Raw genomic sequence first — 26116 nt, forward strand, 5'->3', positions numbered from 1 at the left:
TATAAGACAGAGCAGTAATGGAGTTTGGACAGACAACATGGGAAGGGGTTTTGTGCGGTGTGGACTCAACCCTGTGAGCCATAGGCAGCCATTCATGATTTGAGGAAAGTGGGAAATGACATGACTATGTTTGTGTGAAAGACAACTTTTGGCAGAATGGAGGGTGATTTAAAACAGTGGTTCTAAAGTGTGATCCACAGAGCTCCCGAGGCCTAGAAAGTACTAACTACATAACTTCAGAACAGATTTCGTTCGTATGTGTCAACAAAAATAGCACACCACAGCAGACTGATTACAGAAGCAGATATATGAATCCAGCTGTCTCCTCTGCAGCCAGACATTAAAAAGAATTATAAGAGTATGAAACAGTCTTGCTCTTCTTGCTATTTTTTTAAACAAATAGTTAATTGTCAAATGTGATAATTAGATTAAGAAGTAATAATACACTCATTTTTAAAATAAGAAAGATTTTAATTCTCAATTTTATTTTCTAATACTGCAAATATTAATAAAACCAACAAAAGAAAATACTCTTTGGGGCCCTTGATACTTTTTAAAAAATATATAAAAGGGTCCTGAGACCAAAAATTTTGAGAACCATTAGTCTAGAAACAAGGAGGTCCTGTGTGCTTATGATTCTGGTTGGATCAAAATAATTTTCGCGAAACAAATGCAGAGTCCGGTAGGAGGCAGGATCTAACAGTGCTGGAGTTGATGTGTTTTGCATATGCAAGCGCGATGCAGTGGTCTGGGCAGGGATGTGTGAAAGAAATAGTCCAATTGATAGATGAGTTTTGACTGATGGAAATGCTGGTGCATGTTGTATACTCCATTTATGCACTAAAAGATATTTCTGTTGTGTCCAGTCCTTTGCTGTCATAAACATCCTGATCCTCCCTGTGTGTGCATGTAACTCAGTCGTGTCTGACTCTTTGCAACCCCATGGACTGTGGCCCGCCAGACTCCTCTGTCCTTGGGATTTCCCAGGCAAGAATACTGGAACGAGTTGCCGTTTCCTCCTCCAGGAGATCTCCCCAACTCAGGGATCAAACGCACGTCTCTTGAGTCTCCCGCACTGGCAGGCAGATTCTTGACTACGGGCGCCACCCGGGAAGCCCTCCCTATACAGGCCTCTAAGTTCCCACCACCTGCAAGAATTACGCTAGACTACGTCCTTAAACGTTAGGCTGTTCTTAATGCCTTGTTCATGGAGATTTACGGGATCTTGATGAACTCGAATAACAAGAATTGACTGTTTGTATGTCTGTCAGTTCTTTTCCCTTCCTTTCTCCCTTGCTCACTCTCCTTTTTGCCCTCTCTTTCTTTCTTCTCCTAACCGCTTGATTTTCCACTCTTTTTCATTGATCAGTAGTCCTTCTGTCATTAGCCTTTTTAAAAAAGTTGAGGTTAAAGATTAGTTTACAGCACTGTATGTTTCATGTGCGTAACATTGTATTTCTACTTCTATATGCTCACCACCAAAAATTTAATTTTCATCCATCACCATATAGTTGACCCCTTTGATCCGTTTCTCCTTTCCCTGCCCCTTCTCTAGTAATCACGACTGTGTTTTCTGTATCTATATGCTTCGTTTTGGTTGGTTGGGTAATTTATTTTGTTTTTTTTTTCTTGGACTTCTTGAGTGAAGTCACATGGTATTTGTTTTTGTGTGTCTGACTTAATTTCACTAGCCTAATACCCTCAAGATCCATCTATATTGTCACACATGGCAGGATTTCATCTTTTCATGGCTGAGTAGTAGTCCCCTATGTGTGTGGATGTATGTTATATATGTGTTCCATATATATGTATGTATATATGTGTACACACACACACACACACATCTTCTTGATCCACTCATCCATTGATTGGTACTTGCTGGACTGGAAGAAACACAAGCTGGAATCAAGATTGCTGGGGGGGAAATATCAATAACCTCAGATATGCAGATGACACCACCCTTATGGCAGAAAGTGAAGAGGAACTAAACAGCTCTTGATGAAAGTGAAAGAGGAGAGTGAAAAGGTTGGCTTAAAGCTCAACATTCAGAAAACGAATATCATGGCATCCAGTCCCATCACTTCATGGGAAATAGATGGGGAAACAGTGAAACAGTGTCAGACTTTATTTTTTGGGGGCTCCAAAATCACTGCAGATGGTGACTGCAGCCGTGAAATTAAAAGACGCTTACTCCTTGGAAGAAAAGTTATGACCAACCTAGATAGCATACTCAAAAGCAGAGACATTACTTTGCTGACTAAGGTCCGTCTAGTCAAGGCTATGGTTTTTCCTGTGGTCATGTATGGATGTGAGAGTTGGACTGTGGAGAAAGCTGAGCACCGAAGAATTGATGCTTTTGAACTGTGGTGTTGGAGAAGACTCTTGAGAGTTCCTTGGACTGCAAGGAGATCCAACCAGTCCATTCTGAAGGAGATCAGCCCTGGGATTTCTTTGGAAGGAATGATGCTAAAGTTGAAACGCCAGTACTTTGACCACCTCATGCGAAGAGTTGACTCATTGGCAAAGACCCTGATGCTGGGAGGGATTTGGGGCAGGAGGAGAAGGGGACGACCGAGGATGAGATGGCTGGATGGCATCACTGACCTGATGGATGTGAGTCTGAGTGAACTCCGGGAGTTGGTGATGGACAGGGAAGCCTGGCGTGCTGTGATTCATGGGGTTGCAAAGAGTTGGACACGTCTGAGCGACTGAACTGAACGTCATTTCCATATCTTGGCTGTTGTCAAAAATCGAGCATTAGCCTTGAATCTTTAAAAGATATCCAGGGAAGGTGCCTTTGTCAACTAATTTAACACACATTGGTGGATCACCTTCTTTGTGTAGTGCACTGGGTTATGCTGGAATCTGGACACAGACATTGTGTTTCAAGAACAATACAGCTAGAATCATTGTCATCTGTGATTTTGAGGCAAATGTAAAATATCATATTTGTTTCTAGAAAGTGTTCCCCAGTCTCTGCTGTTCTCTTTGCCCATCTTCCCACCTTCACCCAGCAGTCTCCTTGGCTACGTGTTGTCATCCACACACACAGTGTTAGGAGGAGACTTTGGAGACACCTGGACCAGTGCTCTTGCCTTACAGATAATAAACCTGAGATCCAGAGCGAGAAGGTGAGATGCCTAAGGTCATATAGCTAGTTTGATGACCTTAAAAAGTGGATAATAACTAGGTAACTAGGTAATTGTTCTCTAGTTGCTCCATCTTACTACTTACACATCAGATAAGAGAAAGCTAATAACTCTTGTAAAGTTTTTCCCGGTGGCTCAGTCAGTAAAGAGCCTGCTGCAGTGGGGAAACCTGCAATGCAAGAGACCCAGGTTCAATCCCTGGGTCAGGAAGATCCCCTGGAGAAGGAAATGGCAACCCGCTCCAGTATTCTAGCCTGGACAATTCCATGGACAGAGGAGCCTAGCCGGCTACCGTCCATGGGGTCACAAAGAGTCGGACACGACTGAGTGACTAATAAACACACACAAAAACACTTGTGATCTGGCAACTTCTCATAACCTTTCCTAGAACAGACTTCTGTAAATTGTTCGCATTGTAATAAAGCTAGAGGATATACACAGATGTAAGTTTTAGAACTATTTAGGCTTAAACTTTCTTTTTTTTTTTTCCTTCACAGAACCATTTTGTATCTGTGGCCAAGGTTTTTAAATTCCTCATTTGGGTTATTTTCGTCACCAAAATATTTTTTATAGTATATCCTAAAGTGGGCATCGCTTGGTCCCAATGATACACAGCACAGATTTGAGAGCCAGCACTGTGACAACAGAGAGGGGAGACACCGCCCACAAAGCCAACCAGGAAACAGATTCAACAGGCCTCACTTCCCTCCCACTCCCCAAAGCTGAGCCTCCTCCCCTCCCCTCCCAAAAAGGGGCAGGAAGAAGGTTCAGAAAAGATAATGTGCCCATCCTTCAACAAAGCTTGGCTCACCCTTTGGGTCTTCCACATGCTCCCGTTTCCTGTGGCTAAACTTAGACCTGTTAGATATGAATTTCATTTTTAATCCATGACTGGGCAGACAGAGGGCAGACAGATCTTCTCCAGAAGGGATGGGCGGGTGTTGAGAGGATGGATGGTGTAGAAGTCGCTTCTCATTCATTCTGGGGAAGAGGGCAACAGAGTGTCACTTTTTCTGTGCTTGTCAGGAGCAGCAGGGTCACGCGCCAGTTACTTTGTGTGACCATTAGGAGAGGGAGTTTCCACAAAGAAAGTGTTTCCTAAACCTCCCTCAACTATGAATCATCTTCTGCCATAGCCTTTAACATTTTAAAATACTTAATAGCTTTCTGTAAAACAACAGTTTTCCCCTTAGAGTTATCTTTAATGGAAAGTTTATATTATAATAAACAGAAAACCAATATGCTGGCCCAACTTTGAATACTAGATACCCACAAAACAATGTAACTAAGTTCTGGCTAGCTGCTGTTGCCTGAGTCTCTCTGCTGGAGGGAGAGTAAAGGTTGAGGTTGGTAAGCATTGAGTATGTGTTAAAGGTGAGGTAGCCCCAGTCAGATGCTCCCCTGGAGGCTCAGCAGTAAAGAGTCCACCTGCCAAGCAGGAGACCCAGGCTTCATCCCTGGGTCAGGAAGATCCCCTAGAGAAGGAGATGGCAACCCACTCTGATATTTTCGCCTGGAGAATCCCATGGACTGAGGAGCCTGACAGGCTAGAGTCCATGGGGTTAGTAAGAGTCAGACCCAACTCAGCGACTAAACTACCACCACGGCAATCTGATAGACCAAGAATGGACCGTGGCTTGAAAATGGTACCTCTGCTCTTGTGTGGTCTGCCGGGGAAAGCCTGTCAGAGCACTGTCCCACTGTTCCACTCGCACCGCCTAAGCTGCAGGTGTCACCTCCAGAGTCCCCGGGACCCACGTGCGACTTCCTGTGTCCTTTAGCTTGTAGGGGTTTCCAGCCAAGGGTTGACATCCCGAGGGGCCCCTCCCCATCAGTGAGGGGGTGGATTGAATGCTTTGACCTCCCGATCTGTTAGTGGAAAATTATGAGCTGTGTCTTATACAGTCCCTCACGGGGGTGGGAGGGGGCCCAGTGGGTTGTTCTCCAGCTCCAGCTGCCCACAGCTGAAACCTGGTGGCTTTACATCTTTTTGGGGCCTCCCTCCTTTCACCACCTCACTGTCTCACTCCTCACCAGTTCTTCGTGGGGTTTACCACCCCTGCGTGTAAACAGCTTATACCTAAATCGTCACCCAGGATCTGCTGTGCGGGGAGCCCAAACCACAACAGCTGGTAAGCATACTGCCTAAAATAATCTTACAAACCACCATGACACCAGACCCATCCTCTGGGAAACAGTAGCCCAACGTACATGTCCAAATGGTGTAAAGAAATGTATTGCGTTTTTTTTTTTTCTTTAAAGTTCAAAAATGTATTGAAATTCTTGGTGTTCAACTCTTCCATTTTCCCTAACATTTAGTGATACTCTGTTCTGATGAGTAACATCATTTTCCATTTTTGCTGTTCCTCTTTCAGTATACTATTACAGCTTGCTAACAAACTTCAGTTCAGTTCAGTCACTCAGTCGTGTCCGACTCTTTGCAACCCCATGAATCGCAGCATGCCAGGCCTCCCTGTCCATCACCAATTCTCGGAGTTCACTCAGACTCACGTCCATTGGGTCAGTGATGCCAACCAGCCATGTCATCCTCGGTCGTCCCCTTCTCCTCCTGCCCCCAATCTGTCCCAGCATCAGGGTCTTTTCCAATGAGTCAAAGTACTGGAATGAGCCAAAGTCCTGGAGCTTCAGCTTTAGCATCATTCCTTCCAAAGAAATCCCAGGGCTGATCTCCTTCAGAATGGACTGGTTGGATCTCCTTGCAGTCCAAGGGACTCTCAAGAGTCTTCTCCAACACCACAGTTCAAAAGCATCAATTCTTCGGTGCTCAGCCTTCTTCACAGTCTAACTCTCACATCCATACATGACCACTGGAAAAACCATAGCCTTGACTAGACGGACCTTAGTCGGCAAAGTAATGTCTCTGCTTTTGAATATGCTGTCTAGGTTGGTCATAACTTTTCTTCCAAGGAGTAAGCGTCTTTTAATTTCATGGCTGCAGTCACCATCTGCAGTGATTTTGGAGCCCAAAAATATAAAGTCTGACACTGTTTCCACTGTTTCCCCATCTATTTCCCATGGAGTGATGGGACCAGATGCCATGATCTTCGTTTTCTGAATGTTGAGCTTTAAGCCAACTTTTTCACTCTCCTCTTTCACTTTCATCAAGAGGCTTTTGAGTTCCTCTTCACTTTCTGCCATAAGGGTGGTGTCATCTGCATATCTGAGGTTATTGATATTTCTCCCGGCAATCTTGATTCCAGCTTGTGCTTCTTCCAGTCCAGCGTTTCTCATGATGTACTCTGCATATAAGTTAAATAAGCAGGGTGACAATATACAGCCTTGACGTACTCCTTTTCCTATTTGGAACCAGTCTGTTGTTCCATGTCCAGTTCTAACTGTTGCTTCCTGACCTGCATACAGATTTCTCAAGAGGCAGGTCAGGTGGTCTGGTATTCCTATCTCTCTCAGAATTTTCCACAGTTTATTGTGATCCACACAGTCAAAGGCTTTGGCATAGTCAATAAAGCAGAAATAGATGTTTTTCAGGAACTCTCTTGCTTTTTCCATGATCCAGTGATTGTTGGCAATTTGATCTCTGGTTCCTCTGTCTTTTCTAAAACCAGCTTGAACATCAGGGAATTCACGGTTCACGTATTGCTGAAGCCTGGCTTGGAGAATTTTGAGCATTACTTTACTAGCATATGAGATGAGTGCAGTTGTGCGGTAATTTGAGCATTCTTTGGCATTGCCTTTCTTTGGGATTGGAACAAAAACTGACCTTTTTCAGTCCTGTGGCCACTGCTGAGTTTTCCAAATTTGCTGGCATATTGAGTGCAGCACTTTGACAACATCATCTTTCAGGATTTGAAACAGCTCTACTGGAATGCCATCACCTCCACTAGCTGTGTTCGTAGTGATGCTTTCTAAGGCCCACTTGACTTCACATTCAGGATGTCTGGTTCTAGATGAGTGACCACACCATCGTGACTATCCGGGTTGTAAAGATCTTTTCTGTATAGTTCTTCTGTGTATTCTTGCCACCTCTTCTTAATATCTTCTGCTTCTGTTAGGTCTGTACCATTTCTGTCCTTTATCGAGCCCATCTTTGCATGAAATGTTCCCTTGGTATCTCTAATTTTCTTGAAGCAATCTCTAGTCTTTCCCATTCTGTTGTTTTCCTCTATTTCTTTGCATTGATCACTGAAGAAGGCTTTCTTATGTCTTCTTGCTACTCTTTGGAACTCTGCATTCAGATGCTTATATCTTTCCTTTTCTCCTTTGCTTTTCGCCTCTCTTCTTTTCACAGCTATTTGTAAGGCCTCCCTAGACAGCCATTTTGCTTTTTTGCATTTCTTTTCCATGGGGATGGTCTCGATCCCTGTCTCCTGTACAATGTCACGAACCTCATTCCATAGTTTATCAGGCACTCTATCTATCAGATCTAGGCCCTTAAATCTATTTCTCACTTCCACTGTATAATCATGAGGGATTTGATTTAGGTCATACCTGAATGGTCTAGCGGTTTTCCCTACTTTCTTCAATTTGAGTCTGAATTTGGTAATAAGGAGTTCATGATCTGAGCCACAGTCAGCTCTTGGTCTTGTTTTTGTTGACTGTGTAGAGCTTCTGTACAGTCACAGACTCCTCCAACCATGGGATTTTCCAGGCAAGGATACTGGAGTGGGTTGCCATTTCCTTCTCCAGGGGCTCTTCTCAACCCAGGGATTGAGAAGACACTAACAAGTCTTGAGAAACTCAGGGCTGTTTTCATGACTAACAATAACAGAAAGATGAGTAAAATTATCCACCCTTAGTTTCCCTTCCTGGCTTCCAGGGCTTCCCTGCTGGCTCAGACAGTAGGGTCTGCCTACAGTGCAAAAGACCAGGGTTCAATCCCTGGGTTGAGAAGAGCCCCTGGAGAAGGAAATGGCACCCCACTCTAGTATCCTTGCCTGGAAAATCCCATGGTTGGAGGAGCCTGGCAGGCTACAGTCCTGGGGTCGCAGAGTTGGACATGACTGAGCAGCTTCACTTTCACTTTCTCTTCAAGTAAACCGAGAAAGAAAATTACTCCAGTACAGTCCTCATCCTTATAAATGGGAAATGATGTCAACAATCATGTTCATGGACACTGGCCAATCAGAACAGTCATCAGGTACTGTGTGGGAGACTTGTGGGAAGGGAGAACTTGAACATTTAATGATGAGGGCCCTTTAGGAGCTCTCACTCCTCATCTATCCCCATCTGTGCTTGGTTGGCTTCATCCCATCACTGAAATGTCATCTCAGCTGTTCCTCCTCTGGGAAACCTCCCTGACCTCTCTCTCCAATAGCTTCAGCCCTCACCTCCTTTGATAGGCTTTCCTATTACCCTGGTTTACTTTCTTTATAATTCTTGCTGTTGTTCAGTTGCTAAGTCATATCCAACCCATGAACTGCAACATACCAGGCTTCACTATCTCCCAGAGTTTGGTCAGACTCATGTCCATTGAGTTAATGATGCCAGCCAACCATCTCATCCTCTGCCACTCCCTTCTCCTTTTGCCTTCAATCTTTCCCAACATCAGGGTCTTTTCCAATGAGTTAGCTCTAAGCATCATGGGGCCAAAGTATTGGAGCTTCACCTTCAGTCCTTCCAGTGAATATTCAGGGTTGATTTCCTTTAGAATTGACCGATTATTGCTCTTAGTACACCTTAAAACTAGCTTGTTTATTTGCTTATTATTTTATAATATCTATTCCCTCCGAGGGCAGGGGCTCTATCTATTTTGTTAACCAATTTATCTCCAGCAGCTTGCACAGTGCCTGGCATCTAATAGGCACTCCATAAAATAGTTATTGAATGAATGAAACTTTGGAGTGAAGGTCATTCATCTGAGTCTCATTCCTGGATTTCCATTGCCAAAAAATAGAAAGAGGAATATTGTGGGTCACAGAATCAAAAATGGAACTCTATGGATAACACATCTTGGTGTTTTAGTCTTCATGAAAAGAAATTCTACAGCTTTATGTGTACTGTTTGGGAGCTAGTGGGTTTATTTGTTCATGTAAGTCAATCAACACACATTTATTGAGCTTTCTGTGTGTTGGACTAGGCCTTAGTAACGTCCAGCAAAGTTCTAGACATGAAAGAATTCTGCTCTTAGTAAAACATGGATTTCCTGGGAAATGGGTTAAATGTTGGATAAATGTGCTTTGATTCTGCAAAATCCAGACCTCCGTTTCAGACTTCAGGATAAAAATGATTGGGATGGGCTTTGAAGCAAAAAATCAGGATTAGAAAATTTAGCACAAAGTCCTTCCCCCTCCCTGCAGCCCCCTCTGTGGCTTAGCACTACTCCTGCTTCTTACTCAGAACTTGACAGGACATGACAGTGCCGCTGAGGGAGGGCTACCCAGAATACCTGCTTGTCCTTGGTGCTCGGGGCCTTTTGCCTCTTGCCTATAATTTGGTCTTGTGCTGAGGCCCTCCTCCCCTTTCAGACACAGCTGCAGAAGGAAAATGTCCCTGTTAATCACGGTTGACATCTTTCCAGACACCGCATCAGAAATGGTAACTGGCTTTCACATTACTGTTCTGACAGGTTCTCTGCAGACTATTGCCAGGAGTGTTTTCTCAGGTTAGTCAAGACTAGTCTGAAAACTGGTGGTCTGCTTTGTGCTAATGACTCTAGTCAGACCAGGAGAAGGGTCCAGTCCTTCCAGAGGCCACATCTGCAGAGCTCCATTGAGAAACGTTGTTGGCATATTCAAGTGCATCATTTTGAGAGGAGGGGAAATATCTGTTACACAGTGACTTTCCTTTAGCTGTTTCTTTCCTACTGAGAAACATCTTAAAGAATAGGCAGCTTCTTGTGAGAATTTCAAGTTTTGTTTGGAAGAGAGCTAAATATTTTGACCAAATAATCCTTAAATTATGTTCTTCTCAAGCCTAAGGGATTGTGTTCCAGCTAATGCCCAACCAAAGTCTGCTGAAATACCTAGGCAGACTCACTCCCTTTTAGATGCTCAGGGACTTGCAGGCACCAAAAGTTAGCAGATACTGCAGAGTTGAGCCCTGAAGGCCTGAGGGCTCTTGGAGTTGGGCACTGGGTGAATATCAGATGCCTGCAAAAGGAATGAATGTTTATGGGCTTGTTTTTTTTTTTTTTTTTTTTTTTTTGAGGACAGGGGAAAGTGTACAGGTTATTTGTGAACTTCTTTTATTTTACTTTTGGCAACTTAAGATTTAAAACTTATAGAAAAGTTGCAAGTCTAGAAAAAGATACTCCTCAATACCTTTTACACACTTCACTGATTGCTTAAGTTTGCTCTCTCTGTATCTCTTTGTCTCTGTATCAGTCTTTCTCCATAGATACATGCTTGCATGCTAAGCCAATTCAGTCGTGTCCAACTCTGAGGGCTATGGACTATAGCCCACCAGTCTCCTCTGTCCATGGGATTCTCCAGGCAAGAATACTGGAGTGGTTGCCATACCCTCCTCCAGGGGATCTTCCCCACCCAGGGATTGGACCCAAGTCTGTTGGGTCTCCTGTGCTGGCAGGCGGGTTCTTTACCACTAGCACCACCTGGGAAGCCCCTCTCCATAAGTTGTTCAGTCGCTAAGTCGTGTCCGACTTGTTGTGACCCCATACTGACTGCAATATGCCAGGCTCCTCTGTCCTTCACTATCTCTTGCAGTTTGCTCAGATTCATGTCCATTGAGTCAGTGATGCAATCTAACAACCTTATCCCCTGCTGCCCCCTTCTTTTCCTTTCAATCTTTCCCGGCATCAGGGTCTTTTCCAATAAGTTGGCTGTTTGTGTCACATGGCCAAAGTATTGGAGCTTCAGCATCAGTTCTTCCAGTGAGTATTCAGTGTTGATTTCCTTTAGGGTTGACTGATTTGATCTCCTTGCAGGAATAGAAGGAATTCTCAAGAGTCTTCTCCAACAGCACAATTTGAAACCATCAGTTCTTTGGTGCTCAGCCTTCTTTATATAAATGTGTGCGTGTATGTGTATACATATGTATTACATAAATGTATATATTATATATTTAAATAAATATATATTATATAATTATATATTTAAATAAATTTATATATTACATAATATTGAAATTTATTTTATACGTTTATATATACATATATATGTATATACTAAATACCTACAAGAGTACTTATTTTATACATTTATATATACATATATATGTATATACTAAATACTTAACTATGAGAGTAATTACAATTACTTTCACACAAGTATAATTGTCAGAAGAAGAAAGTTTAACATTGGCAAAACATATTAACTCCTCCACCATTCATTTTTAAAGTTTGCCAACTGTTACAATAATGCATTTTATAGCTGTTTTTTTTTTTTTCCCCTGGTCTAGAGTCCAGTTCAGGATCATGCATTGCACTTATTGCCACTTGTTCTTTGGTCTCCTTTAATCTGGAATAGTTCCTCAGGCCTGTTTGGTGTTTCTTGATTTTGACTCCTTTGAAGAATAGAAGCCACTTAGGTTGTACAGTTTCCTTCTCTGTGGGCCTATTAGATGTTTTTTCATGACTAGATTCAGAATTTGCACTTTAAAAATATCTAAAGTGATGGAAGAATGCCTTTTTTAGGCTGTGCGCTTATTTTTCACAGTTCAAGAGGCTTGGAGGACCAAGATCAAGGTGCTGATCTATATGGTGTCTGGCAAGGAGCTTCTTCCTGATTTGCAGACAACCACCTTCTTTCTGTGTCCATAAATGACAAAGAAAACAATCTTCTCTTTCATGTCTCTTCTTATGAAAGCACTAATCCCATTCATGAGGGTTCTATCCTCACCACCTAATCACCTCTCAAAGGTCCCACCTCCAAATACCATCACATTGGGAGTTAAGGCTTCAACAAGGGAATTTGGGAGACTCAAACGTTCAGTCCGTAACAGGAGAGGATCAGGCGCAAATGAGGGTCCTCATCAGATAGTATCAGGGAGGTCTGAGCCTTCACCTCCACAGTTAGTCTTAATGAAGCCTCTGGACTGAGGCTCTGGCTATTAAATAGGAGGTCCACTCAGTCCTTTCTGTGTCTTGCCAGGGAACAGCCATTGCAAAGGTCATTCACCTTTAAATTTCTTCCCAGCTTTATCTTTAAAAACTCATGTAAAATGACATTCCATTCTTGTTAAAGTATATAAAAAAGGCTTACCTGGCTTCCCACAAAGTCAGGTTGATGGACCATTTTTATTCTGTGGCTTTAACCCGCCTCCTATTCCACTGCTTAGTTTTAGAAGCACAGAGTTGTGTTCAACTTGTCTTAGGTTCAGTACCCTAGAAGCAGACCTGGATACAAGTGCGAGTACTTTATTTGGTCACCAGAAACACTGGTGAGGGACTGAGGAAGAGAAACGGGGTACAGGGTGTGATCATGAACAGGTTAGCTCTGAGAATACCTGGGGCTCAAACCTGCTGTGGACTTCTGGGAGACTGCACGATCTGGGAGACTGCATGAAACTTTGCTGCACGATCGACTCAATCTGGGGAGCTTCTGCAAACTCCTGATGTTCAGAATCTGCAGATGGCAAGAACCAGTCCCTGGGAGCTTTTTAAACTCCTCTAGTGTTTCCAGTGTATGGTCAAAACTGAGATGACTGTATTTCAGAGTTGTCCCCTCAAGCTTTAGGAAGCTGGAGTGTTTACCTGCCAACTGCAGTTCATCGCAGGTTGAGAGCTGCTCCTGGTGACATTAACAGCCAAGCATTTCTGGCCTGTAAAAAGCTGAGGCATGCCAGGGAATGGTGATTGCCCAGGGAGCATGGGCCAACAGTATCAGCTACTAGCTGCATATGATATCAAATCCTGGCTTTGTCCAAGCACTCTTAGAGCAGTTTTAATCATGTCATTTAAACTCTTTAAGCCTCAGTTCCTGGTGGCTCAGACGGTGAAAAATCTGCCTGTATTGCAGGAGACCCAGGTTCGGTCCCTGAGTCAGAAAGATCCCCTAGAGAAGGGAATGGCTACCCACTTGAGTATTCTTGCCTGGAGAATTCCATGGACAAAGGGGCCTGGCAGGCTACAGTCCGTGGGGTTGCAGAGTCAGACGTGACTGAGTGACTGAACACTTTTCCTTGTGTATAATAACTTCTTTGTCCAAGCTGTGAGGATCAGATATAATATATGGAAAGCACCCAGCATGCAATGAATTCTTAACAGATCTTTGTTTTAAACCTAGCAAGTGGAAAGAGGGAGGGGAGGAAGGGGCTACTTGAAGCATCCAGAACAAGCCATAAAGCAATGCAGATTGTGAGTTCTAATCTGGTTAGATAACACCAAATAGTTCTACTCGGGAAATTTTTCTTTATTTATAGGAATGCTATGATGAGTTGTCAGGATATACACAGTGGCTAAGCAGGTGCAACCCATTTCTCTAGCATGTTCCATCTCTGCTGTGTGTGCCCAGTTGTCCCCAGAACTAGTGGATGCAGAAACTGGTAGTTGAAGGGAAATTGCTCTTCCTGTAGATAAACGCCTGGCTGCTAGTATTTGGGGGCACTACTCAGGAATGCATGGGGTGCTGTGGCTGCAAAGGCATTACCAGTACTGAGGTCTGTCCTGATAGGAAAAGGCAGGAGTCCCAAGTGAAGAAGTGAGAAATCTCCTTGTAAAATCAGATTCCCAATATTATCATGGGCAATAAGCACATTTGAGTCTGAACCGTGCAGTTGGACCATCTGAGTTCTTTGGTTATGTGGAGTAATTCTCTAGAAATTAAGCAATTATTGGACATTCCCTAAGCTATATGGGTTTCTATTTTTGTTGATAAGGGCTTCAGACAGTTCTGTGCGGGAATAGTTTTAATACATAAGAGTTCTTTATGCTGGTAAAAATAAGTGAATTAGCAAATAACGGAGGACCCAGGAGGCACCGGTGATAACAGTGTATAATGAACCACAGATTGTGACTAAGCCACTTCAGTGCACTGAGAGCAGAAGAAAACAATAGAAAACAATTACAGTGATCGTTAGAGGCTTAGGGGGAAAGGGCCCTGTTTAATGAGGTTCTGTGCTTCTTGTCAAACTCCATCTTTGGCAACCTTTATGAATATGAGACTCCTTTCCCACCTCGGATGGGTGCGCGTATGGAGTTTGTCTGGAGCAGTCCATCTGGAAAATACGCTCGCCAGTGCTCTGCCCTGGACAGACAGGTTTCTGTCTTCTCTCCTGCTCCTTTGGCCTTGAATGTTTGGAGAAAAAAGTGGTCTGTAAATAGTCATGGGATGATCGTGAAACTGGCTGCTCTCGATTGTCAGGGCTGCTGGTGACCCTGGCCGGTTGTGACACCTGGTGGTGACCCCTGACCTCTCATCTGCCTGGGTGAACATCTTTTCCTTCCCATGGGAGAGGAGGACCTCTCCTTGGCTAATGTGACCTTATCTCTGCTTCCCAGCAAGCTGAAGGCCATGTGTTCTGGGGCCAAAATCAAAATTGCGGCTTTTCTTGATTTGCCAAAATCAAGTCAGTGGGTACACTCTCGTACATGAGTGGAATTTCATCCATGCTTCCCACTTCCCCACCCCCACCCCGGTGCCATTCCTGCCATTCCTGCTGCTGCTACTAGTGATAACCAATGCGGAGAAGTTGCTGTGTGACAGGCATTGTGGTGAGCCCTTTACTCACACTGATCTATTTGACTCTCATGATATCCTTAGTTATTTTATAGACAAGGAAACTGAGGTTCAGAGAGGAGAAATTATGTGCTTAAGGTTCTATATCACGCGGCATGACGAGGACATAAACCTACCAAGTCTAACTTTAGAGCCCATAGTTAATGGCTGCTGCTGCTGCTGTTAAATCGCTTCAGTCGTGTCCGACTCTGTGCGACCCCATAGATGGCAGCCCACCAGGCTCCCCCGTCCCTGGGATTCTCCAGGTAAGAACACTGGAGTGGGTTGCCATTTCCTTCTCCAGTGTATGAAAGTGAAGTCGCTCAGTCGTGTCCGACTCTTCGCGACCCCATGGACTGCAGCCCCACCAGGCTCCTCCGTCCATGGGATTTTCCAGGCAAGAGTGCTGGAGTGGGGTGCCATTGCCTTCTCCGACAGTTAATGGCATCTGAGCACAAAACTATATATTATGTTGTACTCAGTTGTATCCGACTCTTTGCTATGCTATGGACTGCACCCTGCCAGGCTCCTCTGTCCATGGGATTCTCTGGGAAAGAAAACTGGAGTGGGTTGCCATTTCTTTCTCTAGGGGATCTTCCTGACCCAGGGATTGCACCCACATCTCCTCCAGCTCCTGCATTGCAGGTAGATTCTTTACCACTGAGCCACCAGTTAGTTAAGATTTATTTACCAGCAACTCAGGGAGCACCATGATTTCCAGGTTTTCTACCCTGTGAACACATTAAAAAGCCTAGGAAAAAAAAAGATCATGGTTCCTGGATGCTGGAGAAGGGAGGATGTTTTTTAAAATAAGGTATTAAAAATGGAGCAGGGGTTCCCTCTCAGTTTTTTTGCCCAGCCCCTGGAGCAGAGACAGAGGAGAAATGAGATGTGGATCCTCTCCTGCTCAAATGTGAGTTTAGTGAGTCAAGTTCCAGCTAAGGACAAGTACAAGAACATAAAATCCTTTTCTAATCTCTCCCTAAAGAAGGCACAGATGAAAGGCCTCATCAAAGCCTCTGAAACCACCAAAGCTGTTTGCCAGCAAAGAGATAAATCAGGAAGGTTTGAGATCTGGTTTGAATTTAATAATTACAAATGACTAATCAGGGGCCAATCGCTGTCAAGTCGGGAGCTGTACTCTCTCCACCAGTGCATTTCTGCTACTCTGGTCACTTGGTTATTAAATAGAAAAGCCCTGTGATTAAATCACAGGGCTGTTCCAACACTAATCAATTCAATCTCGGTTGTTTGAAATTAAGTCAGGCCTTGTACTTGCCCTGCCTGTGACAGAAGTGGGAACCACACACTGAAAACGTGACTGAAGGTATCCAGAGAGCATCCATTTACAGCCCTATGTGATGTGGGTACGTAAAGGAGGGTCAGGCTGCATCCCAGGTCTCTTATTTATCATCCTGCAGGATTGCCTCCTCCACCATCTCTAATACCAACATCTTCTTTGCCTGCCTCTCCACATCCAGTAACAACAAAGCAGCAGTGATAATAGTAGTAATAGTGATTATTATAGTAACCACAGAAGCAATAATAATTATCATTTTTTAATCTCTTGCCATATGCCTGGCCCTGTTGTAAATATTTTATCTGCTTTAATCCTTCAAATAAGCCTATGATGAAGAAATCAAAGTTTGTGGAAATATATCATAGACACTTTCATATCTCACACACTTGGAACCTGCCTGGCCCATAGTTCATCTTCTATAAATATTTGTTGTGTGCCTGAAGTGATAGAGAACATCAGTATCTGTGATACACATCAGTTGCTGTGATAAGATCACAGCAAGGAGAAGTGATGGATCCTGAACTCAATCGGTCTCATTTATTCTCTTTGTTTCCTTGAGGTATGTAGGTAAATGTCTTATGAGCCTTTTTATATTGTTCTAAGGCACATATTGTTTTAAATGTAAATTTACTTTATATGCTTCTCTGATGGCTCAGATGGTAAAGAATCTGCCTGCAATGCAGGAGACCCGGATTCAATCCCTGGATTGGAAAGATCCCGTGGAGAAGGGATTGGCAACCCACTCCAGTATTCCTGCCTGGGAAATCCCATGGACAGAGGAGCCTGCCAGGCTCCTGGGGTCGCAGAGTTGGACATGACTGACCAACTAAGACTTTCACACTTCCCTTCACATTTTTTATATTAATTTAAATAAATCACACTTTGTTTTCAAACGATATAAAAAGAGAAGTAGCACTGGATGGTGAAAGGATCAGTGGTTTGGGAACCAGCAATGGCACCCTACTCCAGTACTCTTGCCTGGAAAATCCCATGGACGGAGGAGCCTCGTAGGCTGCAGTCCATGAGGTTGCTGAGGGTCAGACACGACTGAGCGACTTCACTTTCACTTTTCACTTTCATGCATTGAAGAAGGAAATGGCACCCCACTCCAGTGTTCTTGCCTGGAGAATCCCAGGGGAGCCTGGTGGGCTGCTCTCTATGGGGTTGCACAGACTTGGACACAACTGAAGTGACCTAGCAGCAACAGCAGCTGGTATAGAGAAAACTGCCCTCTCCAGCACTTGCTAGTTTTGTGACCTTGAACAAATCCCTGAAGCCTTCCCACGCTTCAGTGTTCTCTGGAAAATGAGCACAACCATGCTCACTGAGGCCGGGCTGAGGAGAAGCTGGAAAGGAACAGTTCTTTAAATGATGAGCACAGCGCGTGGCTCATAGCAGACACCCAGTTTCCGCACCCACTTCTCTCCACCCCCACTGTATATCTGATGGTGATTTTCCTCTGCTTCCAAGACTCAAAGCCTCAAAGGATCCCAAGATTTGGGTCTAGAGAGACTGTAAGCTGAGCCTAATAAGAATCAGACAGGCATAGACCTGGGACCAGCTCTTCTGCAAATCCATCAGCTGAGGACAGGTAGGGTCAGTGCTCTTGGCAGAGAGCCTTACCCAGAACCACAGAAAAACACTTGTTCCCAGACCATTTACTGATGAGATTTATGTGTCTGCCTTGTGCTGTCAGAAGGTAGCCAAGCCTAAGAGGAGGTGGTCACAGAGAGGCCTGGAAAACAGTGATGTGCTGTGAAAGTGGATGGTGTCACCAGGAATGAGTCTCAGAGTCCGCCCCATCTGTCCAGAGAGACCTGTGTCTCCATCAGAACTCAGATCCACATGTACAGAAGACTTTGCCCTGTTGCAGATTAACAGAGAGAGCCTCCTGGTCGGTTTTTGAGCCAAGAAGCATGAGGTTTTTCCAGCACCCGAGCACCTCTAGAAAGCATCTCCATGAAATATGTAGCCCGCAGGGTTAAGGAATCAGACGGTATACTCTAGCCCTTTGTTCCCGTACATTCCCTTCCGTAACTGCTTTTCCTCCCTGACTCAGGTAGGTGTTCATAAAAAGCGTTCAGATGCCAAATCAGGTCGCTTATGGTTGGATTCAGCCAGCTGTTTCATTTCAGTCTTGCTATTATCAGTCCTAGATTCGTTGCTCCTGAAGCACAGAGGCTGGGCGCTCATGGTGTTGCTTGGGGAAGTGCATGCTTGCTGCCTAGTCACGGGTGTGCCTCACTCTTGAACAGAACTGACACTTCTCACATGAGGAGTGAAAATCACCAGTATTCCACTTGGACCAATGTCTGAACAGTTGTAATTTTTTTTAAACTTATCTGTATAATTTAAGGAAAATAAATGCCCCTGCTGGTTAAGAAAAAGAGTCTCTTATTTGAAAAGCAAAAATCGTAGCTTGAGCTTGCATGTTTTGAGTCCCCAAGGAAATTTGAGGTTGAAGAATTTTAGCCTTCAGTGATCTTTGCTTTTGAGGTTTTGATTTAATTTTGGCAGCCAGGTGGTTAGCGGAAGGGAAGGGTGTCGCCCCAAGAACACGGGCCTCCTTTATTTATTCTTTTTTTAGTCACTCATTAAGAGATTATTCATTGACCTGCTGCTCAGCACAGGACGCTGGGGTTTTAAGTTATGCACTCAAATCAGAGAGCCCAGACTACAGCACAGTCCCTGGGCTCACCCACGGCGCACTATTTTTCATAGTTGAAAGGGAAATGGACTGTGCATTCTCCTCACTGACTGTGACAAGAATAACAGGGTGGGTCTCTGGCTCTTCAAATAGGCTGAGAACCCATGAGACCAAGTATGTAAATGCAGGTGTTTGACACACAAAGTTTTCCTCCCTTGGAGCTGCCCCAGGTCATGTCCCCATGACTTCTGATGCGCATGGAAAGGTGGTGCTGGGCTGGTGGGATGGGTACCCGTTTGTTCCCCTCCACCGTGCCCTCCTTCCCCAAAGTTGGATAATAGTGAAGAAGACAAGCTTCGCAAAGGGAGCAGGGTCATAAGTATGAGCAAATGAAGAAATACTCTTCTGGGGGACTTGGCTAGGTACTGGGTACTGTAGCCTGTTCTAAGAATGTGATCATGACAGACTAAATCCTGCCTCTGTGTGCTTGCATCTCATGAGAAAGTCAACCTGAAAACTGAAAATTAAAGTATCTCTCTGAAGTGAGTCTCTCCTGCTGGTCTCTGTCTCTACAGCTTGTCTGAATCATTCACAGCAGAGATCACAGTCTAAAATATTTTTTGTTTTCTTTTTATTCCCGGTTAGTGGGAAGGGAGCATGCCTGGTTCGTTCACTGCTGGATCCGAGCACCCAGAGCAGGGCCTTGCACATCGGAAGTGCTCAGTGAACAGCGAATGAGCACACGACCTAGTGACCCTGTGAAGTGTTCGCGTTGGGCCCGAAGTTAAAATTGCAGACTCCTTCTGTGTTGCTGACCACGGTCAGTTAACACCCTATGCAATGGAAATTGAAAAGAACACCCACTCTGATAATCCATGCAGTTTACTTTGTAAAATGGGTGGGTTTCTTAAGGAGATCTTTCTATCCCAGGTTAACCAGCTGTGGCTTACTTTAAAGGCCACTAGAGGACTTTTGCAGAGAAGGCGATGGCACCCCACTCCAGTACTCTTGCCTGGAAAATCCCATGGACGGAGGAGCCTGGTAGGCTGCAGTCCATGGGGTCGTGAAGAGTCGGCACGACTGAGCGACTTCACTTTCACTTTTCACTTTCATGTATTGAAGAAAGAAATGGCAACCCGCTCCAGTGTTCTTGCCTGGAGAATCCCAGGGACGGGGGAGCCTGGTGGGCTGCCGTCTATGGGGTCGCACAGACTCGGACACGACTGAAGTGACTTAGCAGAGGACTTTTGTCTTCTGCATTTGGCTCTTGGTATGCATAGAAGCATCTGGGGTTAGTGATGCTTAGGAGGCTGTGTTCCAACCCTGGATGGTAAACTGAGTTGGTCTGGAGAGGGCTGCATGCCCATGAGAGAAAGAGCCTCTGTTAGTGTCCTCTCTCCTTCACTAGGGTGGAATTGGGGGGTAACAGTTCAGTTCAGTTGCTCAGTCGTGTCCGACTCTTTGCAACCCCATGAATCACAGCACGCCAAGCCTTCCTGTCCATCACCATCTCATGGAGTTCACTCAGATTCACGTCCATCGAGTCTGTGATGCCAACCAGCCATCTCATCCACTGTCGTCCCCTTCTCCTCCTGCCCCCAATCCCTCCCACCATCAGAGTCTTTTCCAATGAGTCAACTCTTCACATGAGGTGGCCAAAGTACTGGAGCTTCAGCTTTAGCATCATTCCTTCCAAAGAAATCCCAGGGTTGATCTCCTTCAGAATGGACTGGTTGGATCTCCTTGCAGTCCAAGGGACTCTCAAGAGTCTTCTCCAACACCACGGTTCAAAAGCATCAATTCTTTGGTGCTCAGCCTTTTTCATAGTCCAACTCTCACATCCATACATGACCACAGGAAAAACCATAGCCTTGACTAGACGGACCTTAGTCGGCAAAGTAATGTCTCTGCTTTTGAATATACTATCTAGGTTGGTGATAACTTTTCTTCCAAGGAGTAAGCGTCTTTTAATTTCATGGCTGCAGTCACCATCTGCAGTGATTTTGGAGCCCAAAAAATTAAAGTCTGACACTGTTTCCCCATCTATTTCCCATGGAGTGATGGGACCAGATGCCATGATCTTCGTTTTCTGAATGTTGAGCTTTAAGCCAACTTTTTTGCTCTTGATGAAAGTGAAAGAGGAGAGCAAAAAAGTTGGCTTAAAGCTCAACATTCAGAAAACAAAGATCATGGCATCTGGTCCCATCACTTGGGGGGTAACAGGCCACTGTAAATGTGTCACATTGACAAAATCATTGAGCCCTCACAATGGAACTGCAGCATCATGGAATTCCGTAATCTAACACCACCAGATAGCGGCGTACACCTCTGTGGCTTACAGTTTGGGGAGTACCGGGAGCCACCATTTATTGTGCCGTTACCATGTGCCAGGTGCTGTATACATAGCTCCTGTAATCCTCAGGACAGCCTGACCTCGTGGTTAATGGCCACTTTACAGATAACACCCCAGCACCTCTGCCCTCTCATGGGATTTCCCAAGATCGCAAGTCTAATTCTGTAGCCTCCCAAGGCAAGAGAAGCCAGGCTCAGGAAATGGCATAGGTTGTCCTGGGTGGCAGGGCACCAGTGCAGAGATCCCTACTCTTCTACCCCAGCACACATTACTGATTGATTGCAGCCTTCCCTGACTTGCTGTGCTGTGAAACCCTTCTCAATACAGCACTCAAGGCAGACGCCGCCAGGCATTCCAAATGGCAAATGAGTCATAACCTGTTTGCCAAGTGTGCTTTAAATGGGGTGTGTGTGCGTGCGCGTGCGTGCGTGCGCGTGCGTGCGTGCGTGCATGCATGCGTGTGTGTGAAGAATTTTGCCCTAGGAATTCATATTTTGGATTCAGGGTGTTATACCATAGCCGTGTAACTTGGGAGCCATTTGTTTATCTCTCCTAACTTCAATTTATTTACCTGTAGAATGGAAACTATGCCTTGCCATACTCACCTCCAAAGTCACCATATAAATACAGGCCAATGAATTGGCTTCAATGGCACCACAGTGCTGCTTTTAATTGTAACTGAATGATGAATCAGTAGGGGTCATGTCCCTACGCGAACATGAAGCAGCCCCTGCCAAAATGACAAGCAGCTCTCCGCGTCCTCTTGGGACTCCCCCAAAGCCCATGGGTGGAGTATTTGGCTCCCTGACAATCACCAACCACACGGTGAACTTGTTAGTGAAGATTCTTGGATATTATTTCATTATGGCTGATTGAGGATCCTGGCTCCTAGCATTGGATCTCACTGCTCAAGTGGAATGATTTATGGGATCTAACACTCCATACTCTGTATGGAACCATGTTAACCTTTAGGATTTGAAACATCTAGGTAGCTAATGACGGAAAAGAGGCCCCACTCTCCTCCCCATCTGTGTCTGGCAAACTCTTAATTCATCCATCAGACCTGTTCAAAGGCCTCCTCCTCTGAGAAAACACCCCCAGCCCCCACCAAGGCCAAGCTAATTACTCCCTCACTGTGCTCCAGAGCCCTCCAGCCCACAGGCTGAGCACTTACTGTGCACCAGGCACTCTGCTGCTTGCTAATACATATCACTGTATTTACTTCTCCCTCTCGGAGAATAAAAGCTTATGTTACCACCTCCACCTTAGAGTTGAGAAAGGGTGACTCAGGCAAGTGAAGTGACTTTCCCTAGGATAGTTGGATCTTACTGCATTATAATCACACCAGAGTCTGTGTCTCTTACAGGAATATGACAATTATGTGAGTTAATGTGAGTTCCTTAACTAGGGAAGTTGCCATTCTCGGCATTCCTGGGAGCAAACACAGGACCTGGTGCATAATAGGTGCTCAACAAACCTTTGTTGGGCTGAAGAAATAATAGAAGAGTTATAGTGAGACAGTCAAGGACAGATAAGGACTGGGTGCTTTCCAAGATCTGCCTGTGTTCACACTAATCATCTAATAGAGGAGAAAGGGCAGGAGGTGATGGACTTCTTTGAGGGCTGAAGACTCCAACTGTCTCTCATACCACTCCTCTGTAACCTCATACTAGGGATTCCGGTCTGCTGGCAGCTTTCTGCCAAGTAGGGGACTTAGCAAGTCACAAATTAGAGACTCAAGAAATACTTACCTGATTGGTTAAGCTAGAGATGCAGAAGAGAAGTAAATGTGTCTCTGAAGAGCTTGATTGCGTTTGCGAATGGAGTTTCTTTTCTTTTTATACAGAGGATAATACATTTTTTCCAACCCCATAGACTTCCATGGTTGTAAGTTCATTTCAAATATAGCTTTCTTCAGTTCCAATAGTGACTATTCTGAGTCTTGGTGTTTATGGCTCTAAAATGGGAAAGTTGGAGAAGATGTCTAAGGTTTTTTCCACCGTTTTGGTTCTGTGGTGACATCAGCACCCTGGATGAAGTGTAGAACAAATTTAACTTACACCAATACAAAGCAGGGCTAAAAATGGAATATCTTTAAGTGAATTAGACTCTTTCCAGTCTAATGTCTTCTTCCATGTTAATAAAAATCTCAACTCTGTGTCTAAATTTCTAAGTCTTGCTATACAGAGACATTTAGAAAAAAAGAAACTATAAAGAGAAACAAACTGTAGCAGCTTGAATAAGAACAATAATGTAAACCAGTTATCCCAGAGCTTAATCATTTCCTGTAATTTCTTAGACTTTCTTAGAACTTGGTCTAAGGTTTTGCATAACATGGTAGAAATGAAAAGGATTACATGTGCTATTTGATTGCATTTTTTTCTTTCCTTAATCGAAGTAATAATCCTTGTTTACATTTGAACTTTGTTTTATTGTTTGTTTCACAGCGGAAACGGAAGCAGAGCACCCAGGATGAAGATGCGGTTAGCCTTTGTAGTCTTGATATAAGTGTAAGTACAGTCCTTCCTACGTCCCCTGCCATGGGAACACCTCTCATCTCTGAACGTGTTTGTTAACATGCTGTGGGCTTTAGGTGAGCTTCCAGGATTCAATTACAGAGGTTGGGATCTGGGGGGAAATGTTAAAAAAATTTTTTTTTTTTTTTTCATTTTACTGGAAGAAGCTGTGTGGCCAGCTTAAACTTCCAAGCCACTTGTTTATTGCTCGTGTCTTTTCTCTCATAAAATGAACGATGAAATCAGTGCATCTGGATAGAATCTAGATAAAGCCTGCTGTGCCGTGTTAGAGGCTGACTACTGAAGGCGGACCAGATGTTTGTCCCCCTGTGGAGGAAGTTGGCAGATTGGCCCAACTCAAGCAGCTGCATGGCTCAAAGACCAGAAGTGTCTGGCAGCATGGCTGAGGGAGTGGCTTTGGTTTCAACAGCTTAGTTTGAATGAAGATTCCATACTTAGATTTGTATGACACCTATCTTCTCTGTTTTCTCATGAGGAAAAGACTTAACCTAACAGAATTGTTGTGAGGCTCACACAAAACAACAAAAGTGAGAGTACCACCAGCATAGCCTGGTACATAGTGGACCCTCACCAAATGCTAACCTCACTGTATTTTCCTTTAAAAGCGGAAGTTTGCAAAAGATGTTTGAGTGACTTGGTAACTGTGCTAGTGAGGACAGAGGTCAAAAGCTTTCTTGGATTTTTTCAGGCCCACATCTTTGGGTGCTGAGTTTCAGTAGTTTTCTATGTGTGGCCTCCTTGTCTTCCCAATGACACGCCTGGGGAGGCTCCCTGGGCCTCTTATGCTCTGGATGCGGAGTTTCAGTCATTTGTGTGGCCTCCTTGTCTCCCCAGTGACACAGTGGGGAATGCTCCCTGGGCAGCTGGTGCTCTCATTGTCTAGGGACTGGGGGGCAGGATTCTGGCCTCCACTGTGCTCCCCATGTCTGTTCATCATTCACACTCCCTGGAACTTTAATCTTCATACATGCATGGTAGATCAATCTAACATTAGGGCCTGGTCCTCCTCCTCCACAGACACTGCAAAAGCCACTGTTGTGAGATGAAGCTTCTATGCTAAGAATTAAGAACTGGGATATGGTGCTGGCTCTGTCTGTAACTAACAATGTAATCTTGGGCAAGTCATTTCCTCTCTATGGGCCTCATCTGTTAAAAAACAATTTTGAGATACAGTCTTTAAACCATTGTAAAAACTTGAAGCTCCGTTGAACACAGATTATTGGGTTCTCACCTGATAGCATTTGTTTTCCCATATAAGCGGTGCTGTCTTAGTTATTTTAATTGTGGCAGAGTTTTCTATGATGCACATAGCTGTGACGGAGGGAGCCTGAGCTAGCTAGCGTTAATGTATTCACACATCTTTATTTGCCACATGGTGTTTGTTCCAGGCTTTAGATCATCAGATTGGTGGGTTGGACCAGTTTATTCTATTGCTATGGTAATAGGACAAAAAAGACGATGTTCTTCTTGCTTTTACTTTACTCATTGAATCTTTCATTGTTGACAAGTGAAGTCTTTGAAACTTTATTGACAACAAGTTTTTTGGTGTTTGCAAATGTTTTTAATTTTGTGGCAATTATTAGAATTATTGATGTTCAGAATATATAGAGCTCTTAGCCGTCATATAGTCCAGTCCCCTCACTTTGAAAATGAAGAAATAGAAGCCCAGGGAAGTGTAGTGATTTAATAAGACTTTAACCTAGATCATTTCTAAGATCATGCCTCATCCTATGTTTTTCCTGAACTATGCTTATTTTTTCAGAAAAACACGTCTCTAGAAGCTTTATTCAAAGAACTACTAAACTCTTTTATATGAAAGGATTATTTGCAATCATGAGTTCTGATTTGGTTTTCATGTTGATCGGCATCCATGACCTTACCTTCTGATCAGAGTCATCTAAGCTCATATAATGAATTATTTGATGTCTTTTCTCCTTATGCACAGAAAAGGCAATGGCATCCCACTCCAGTACTCTTGCCTGGAAAATCCCACAGACGGAGGAGCCTGGTGGGCTGCAGTCCATGGGGTAGCTATGAGTCAGACACAACTGAGCGACTTCACTTTCACTTTCATGCATTGGAGAAGGAAATGGCAACCCACTCCAATGCTTGCCTGGAGAATCCCAGGGACGGGGGAGCCTGGTGGGCTGCCGTCTATGGGGTCTCACAGAGTTGGACACGACTGAAGTGATTTAGCAGCAGCAGCAGCTCCTTATGCAGCCACAAAAGATACATCTCCCTCCCTTGCTGTATCTCTTAACCATATCATATCATGTTTTGTCACAGTAAAGAGACTTTCATGGAAGAGTCTACCTTTATGCTTAGGGATTCACCTGTGGCCAAACTCCTTTCTGATTTCTCTGTTATTTTTTCCCGTTTCTTGGCAAACAGATTCCAGAACCTGGGCAGTTTCCTCCAAATATTATCATGTAATATTATAATCATTATAAAACTTAAAAGAATCCTAGAAGCTGTTGGAGGACATGAAAACTGGTGTTTTGCAAGTTTACTGACAGTCCAAGCTGTACAGAGATGATGG

The 26116-nt window shown here is 44.2% G+C and overlaps 1 protein-coding gene across 3 annotated transcripts in view; it reads left to right on the forward strand.

The window, feature by feature from the left end:
• Window positions 1-26116, forward strand: part of ARHGEF3 (Rho guanine nucleotide exchange factor 3) — a 311339-nt gene that overhangs the window by 144414 nt on the left and 140809 nt on the right. For all 3 annotated transcript variants that reach the window (XM_018038210.1, XM_018038211.1, XM_005695830.3), the window contains one exon: window positions 23488-23550. In XM_018038210.1, coding sequence (XP_017893699.1) covers window positions 23488-23550 — 63 coding nt within the window. The remainder of the gene's footprint in view (window positions 1-23487; window positions 23551-26116) is intronic.

The sequence above is a fragment of the Capra hircus genome, chromosome 22, assembly GCF_001704415.2.
Source record: "Capra hircus breed San Clemente chromosome 22, ASM170441v1, whole genome shotgun sequence".
In the NCBI taxonomy this organism is placed as follows: domain Eukaryota; kingdom Metazoa; phylum Chordata; class Mammalia; order Artiodactyla; family Bovidae; genus Capra; species Capra hircus.